Genomic DNA, 5,872 nt, shown 5'->3' with positions numbered 1-5,872 from the left:
ATTACCGACCACAGTTTTTCAGTTCACTGAATGTTTTTTTGAACCTAAGAACTTTTTTTGTAAATAAAATAAGGAGCTGAAACTTTGGGAAATGTATTAGAGTACAATAAAGTACGTTTAGGTACTGCATTTTGGTAGGAACTTCACTGAAAATTATTTCACCTTTTTTTAACGTACAACGTTACCGGCTGATGCCGTTGGAATTGATTATTGAAATATATTTTTTTACATCTTTTATTATTAAGCTTTGTACTTAAACGTAGTTTTCCGTCGGCTCTTACATTTCTCAAAGTTTGAGACCGATATTTTGTGTATAAAAAAAGTTCTAACTTTCAAAAAATGTTGAGGTTCAGAAAAAAGATGAAATAATTTTCAGTGAAGTTCCTACCGAAATGCAGTACCTAAACGTACTTTATTGTACTCTAATACATTTCCCAAAGTTTCAGCTCGATATTTTATTTACAAAAAAAGTTCTTAGGTTCAAAAAAGCATTCAGTGAACTGAAAAACTGTCGTCGGTAATATAGGTATTTAGCTGTGTCACATGCCCTTAAGGTGTGTGATAACGGGTGCGCAGTTCGCGCGCGAACTTTCAAACCTTAGCTTTAAAATTCCCGCCATATGTGATGTAGTCAATTGAACACAGAATGCGGGACGCGTACTGTCTTGCCTAGCCTATATTTATGGCGAGTTGATGCATTCGTCTTTTGGACGAATGTACTACATAAGATAAAAATGTCAAGAACAAAATTTTAAACAGTTCTACTTGACATACCGTTTTGTTTTGTGTTTTTAATGTCATCAAACGATTTGTTTCAGACACTTTTGTAATAATTTTAAAATCTTGAGGAAGACCCAAGGACGGGTCGAAACTTCTTACAGTGGTCTGGAATAGGAATTTACTGTTCATAATCGCTCACAGGTCGTATTTCTTAACCGATTTAAAAGTTCTTTTTTTATAAATGCTCAGCAATTAATTTTTAAGAGAATTGACTTTTGCTTTTTTTAATTTGTTTCACAGAGCAACAATATATAAACAAATATAGTGACAAAATTGACCATTTTAGCTTTGTGAATTTTTATCTCAAGAAAAAATACAGATAGAAACTCACTATCAGCCGGAAGTATTGCACATGCATTCATAGAACATAATTAATTTTAATAATATTTAACTTAATTATCATAAACAATTTTTATAAACAAATTCTTATTAGTTTTTTTTATCATAGAAAAAATCGTTTATTTCACACTAGTTACTAATGTTTTTCATAAGAGTCATAATTTGTAACAAAAAAATTAGCATGAGTTAACAACTATTGCTTTTATAAACATTTCTATAAACAAATTCTTCATAAACGAGTTTTTCTCATAGCTGAATTAATTTTTCCGAACAAAAGTGATTCACAATTGTCTTTAAAGTCATTTGTATACTTTAAGCTTTATCAAACATAAACAATATAGGTTGTTTATAACAATTTAGTTAAACAAGTCTCCTAATCGGCCGTTTCCTAGTAAAAAAAAGGTTTTTTTCTTCAATGATTATTAGAGTGACATTTATTGCAGTGACTAACCAACGGAATTAAATAAATAATAATTTATATAATTGTTATAAACAATTTTGTTAACAAAACTATGATTTATGTTTTTTTACATGCAAAAAGGATGGTTTTCCACTGAAATTATCCGACAGTAAACTAAGAGTGATTTCAAAATTGGATATAGGACATTAAATAATAATTTGCGTAAGTGTTAATAACAATTTAAAAATAGTGCATGACAATCTGCGGTTGGTCGTAGAAAAAAAAGTTTTTTTCAATCATTTTCGTGATAATCTTATTTGTGTTATTGAATCAATGAAAAAATTAATACTTATAATAATGAGATTATCATAAAAAAACTTAAAATAAATAAATTACAATTCAGAACTAGAATCATTTTTAGATTCGAATTTTTCTATTAGTTCATTGAGTTCTTGATCAAGTTCAACTTCAACTTTTTCCCATTCAGGCTTCAAGGATGCAATCAAAAGATCTGAGGACTCAAGGAGTTTGTGAATTAGGTCGTGCATAATATGCAATCGAGAGATTTTTCGTGTGTTGAACTGTCGAATGTACTTGATATCCTTGTTGCTGGCAAGTACAGCGTTATTGTACCTTATTTCCACTTATTCCTCATTTATTTTTCAGGAAGTTGCATAAAAATAAATGAAAGATAGGTGACTTCTGAAAACGCAAGTACAGCGTTATTGCTATGGACAGTTTACTACAGAAATTGTTATTAACAATTACGCAAATTATTATTTAATGTCACATATCCAATTTTGGAATCACTGTTAGCTTATTGTCAGATAATTTCAGTGGAACACCGTCCTTTTTGTATATAAAAAATGAATCATAGTTATGTTAAAATTGTTTATAACAATCATATAAATTATTATTTATTTAATTTTGTAGGTTAGCCACCGCAATAAATGTCACTCTAATAATTATTGAAGAAAAAAACAATTTTTTCTACGAGGAAACGGCCGATTAGGAGACTCGTTTAACTAAATTGTTATAAACAATCTATATTGTTTTTTCTCGATAAAGCATAAAGTATATAAATGGCTTTAAAGACAATTGTGAATCACTTTTGTTCAGAAAAATCAATTCAGCTATGAGAAAAACTTGCTTATAAAGAATTTGTTTAGAGAAATTTTTTATAATAATTAGGGTTGCGACCTCGCAAACCGATTTATAATTTAGTTATTCAGAAATATCGGAAATTTATCTTTCCTGTTATGCTAAGATTTCTGCCGATTCTTGGAGAATTTGCTAAATGCTATTTGTAAAGGTCCTATTCATACCTTTATTACCAAAACCTTAGAAAGTAGCCTGCTAGCTATTTAGGGCTGTGAACAGCATATTTTTCTGTCTTAATCTATACTTTCATAGTCGTCGTCCTCTCTAGTACCAATCTTAAGCCCTTAATGACCTTCGCACAATAGTTGTAGCGCCGTTTGGATCCAACGGTCAGTGACCATTTTGAATCTTGGGTTTTTCTCAGCCTGTTGGAAACTTGGTTCGAGTTGCAACTTGCACGCCTCCACCATCTTAAATATTGTGTCCCTTCCACTTTTGTGACGTCACTGACTCTTAGTACCTTCCATTTTGAACTTACAACGTCAGTTGCAATAGAGAATCCAACGAGTAACTATCAGTCATTCTACTCTACTCTATTGTAAAAATATCTGTAACTCAATTATACTCAACCATTTCTACTTTTATTAAATAATAGTTAGTAACCTACTAAAGCTACTATTCATTCTTACCATCACCTTATAAGTATCAATCGTTATAACTTATGACTTTTAACAAAGCGAGGAAGTTGTTATATTTCTCAAGGAAAGAACGAAATTCTGGGACAAGGTTGATGCTCAAATCAACATCATCTTATCACATATCGACTGAGATTTAACGTGGAAAATCTCTTATCAATATCCTCTACAATTGGAGCGAAGATATCAACGTGGCGAAATCTCCATATCAGCTCATATAATCTATCAACTATCAATTTATCAACTCATCAGTAAACGAGTTGAGGAACGCGTACCAGAGAATTAATTATCAAAGGATTAATTAACGAACGAGTCATCGGAATCTTCTAGTCTTCATCGTATGCAGTCCACGGATCAACGAGTCTACGTATCACCAGTTATCAACACATCGGTTGCGGTTAGAAAAATTTCTCGCGAAAACTGTTGATGAAATTGACCTTTTCGAACTGAAAGGGAGAATTTCCGATACAGCAATTTTAAAAACAGATTTCGAATGTAATCAAAACGAGTTAAAATCAATAGTAGCCGAAACGAATATCGAAGATGAATACCAGGAAAGAGAAGAGTTCGAAGAAAGACTTTCCGTGGCGATTGCTAAGGCAAAACTGTTCTTATTTGACAAGGAACTAGCAACTGAACATGATACCGCTTTAGTATCTGGTTCCGGTTCAAATCAGACAGTTAACAATAATCCTATCAATATCAAGCTACCAGCGCTGAAGCTACCGACATTCAGCGACTCTTATGAACAGTGACCTGCTTTCAAAGACGTTTTCAAATCATCAGTCCATAATGACACTAGGTATACCGATTCGCAGAAGTTAGTATATTTACGCTCATGCCTAATGGGAAAGGCCGCGGAGAAAATTGAATCTATCGAAACAACTGACGCGAATTATGAAGTAGCTTGGAAAATTCTCAAAAAATGTTATGACGACCCAACGGCCGTCATAAATAATCATATCAAATCCCTTTTCGAGTTACCGAATTGCCTTTTCTAGAAGCCTTTCCAATTTACGCAGTGATATCGAAACTATATCAACAGTCTCGTTTAAAATGGAAAGAACACACTCAAGATGATGCTTCTCCGACAATGGAAAACCATTTTACATAGCGATCCTCAATCTAACAAAGCTAAAGTATATTTTTCAAGTTTATCCGAGACGGTTCCTTCTCAAGTTCTTTTCCAAACAGCCTTAGTTCACATATTAGATCACAAGGGAAATCCTCACATAGGTAGGGCACTTCTTGATAACGGATCACAAGTGCATTTTATGACTGAGAGATTAGCGAAGAAATTAGGGCTCAACCAACAAGATATCGAGATTTCTCTGGGAGGGGCCAATCAAATGAGTTCCAGTATCAAAAAAGTAACACGTTCTTCGGTTCAATCGCGATTCAATACTTATTCAGCTGATTTGTCATTCTTGATTACCCAAGAAATTAACGAGCAATTACCAAGTGAACCACTAAATCGAGTGTCTCTAAAAATACCGTCTGGCTGATCCGAATTTCCACGAACCCGGTGTCATCGATCTCCTTATCGGCTCCGAAATCTTTTTCCAACTCTTGGGCCACAGACAAGAATATTTAGCTAGAGGTAACGTGATTTTACAAGCAACTAAATTCGGATGGGTTGTAGGTAGAAAAATTCCAGGTGTAAGGGCTATTAATCCTGTATGTAATTTATCTTTGAATTTGCTTCATAACAAAATATCAGAATTCTGGAAAATAGAAAATGATCCTCATGAAAAAATCTGATGAAAATCCGAAAACAAATGCGAGGAACATTACGCGAAAAATACAACGCGTGATCCAGAAACAGGCAGATATATCGTTAAACTACCATTCAAGGATAACGTGAGCCAAATCGGTGAATCATATAAACGAGAACTTAATCGATTTCACTCTTTAGAACGATCCTTTTAAAAAAAGCCCGAATTCAAGGGTCGGTATCACGCTTTCATGACTGAGTATAAGGATTTAGGTCACATGACCGAAGATCCTAATGCTTCTAAAAAATCGGAAACTTCCACAGGAATCTCGATAAACGATACTCTCATGGTCGGTCCAAGTATTCAGGAAGATCTTTTCTCATTGCTTATTCGATTCCGATCACATGCATATGCAATGACCGCCGACATTGAGAAAATGTATCGAGAAATCTATATCCACCCTGATGATCACAAATTCCAAAAAATCTTGTGGCGTGAGAACCCGTCTCAGCCTGTAAAAATGTTCACGTCGAATACCGTAACATACGGTAACTCTTCCGCTTCGTTCTTAGCCACCCGGTTATTAGTCCAATTGGCTAACGATGAAGGTGAATTATTTCCTAATGCATCTGTAGCACTGAAGGAGGATTTTTATATGGATGATTTGTTAACGGGAGCAAATACCTTTGACGAAGCTGAATCTCTAATTAACGAATTAAAAGCAGTTACTCGTAAGGGTGGCATGCATCTTAGACAGTGGGCTTCCAATGATCCTGAGCTTATCAACACTGTATCAGATGATACCAAAAACTCTCACCTGTTTTTGAATCTGGGAGAGACAA

At 33.9% G+C, this 5,872-nt stretch overlaps 1 protein-coding gene across 1 annotated transcript in view; it reads left to right on the top strand.

The window, feature by feature from the left end:
• The first annotated feature begins 5,280 nt into the window (after window positions 1–5,280).
• Window positions 5,281–5,872, top strand: part of LOC117169790 — a 1,044-nt gene continuing 452 nt past the window's right edge. The window contains exon 1 of the mRNA XM_033356296.1: window positions 5,281–5,849. Coding sequence (XP_033212187.1) covers window positions 5,281–5,849 — 569 coding nt within the window. The remainder of the gene's footprint in view (window positions 5,850–5,872) is intronic.

This window comes from Belonocnema kinseyi, chromosome 3 (genome assembly GCF_010883055.1).
Source record: "Belonocnema kinseyi isolate 2016_QV_RU_SX_M_011 chromosome 3, B_treatae_v1, whole genome shotgun sequence".
NCBI lineage: Eukaryota > Metazoa > Arthropoda > Insecta > Hymenoptera > Cynipidae > Belonocnema > Belonocnema kinseyi.
The sequence above is the reverse complement of the archived record's forward strand: the minus strand, read 5'-3'. Positions and strand labels throughout refer to the sequence as shown.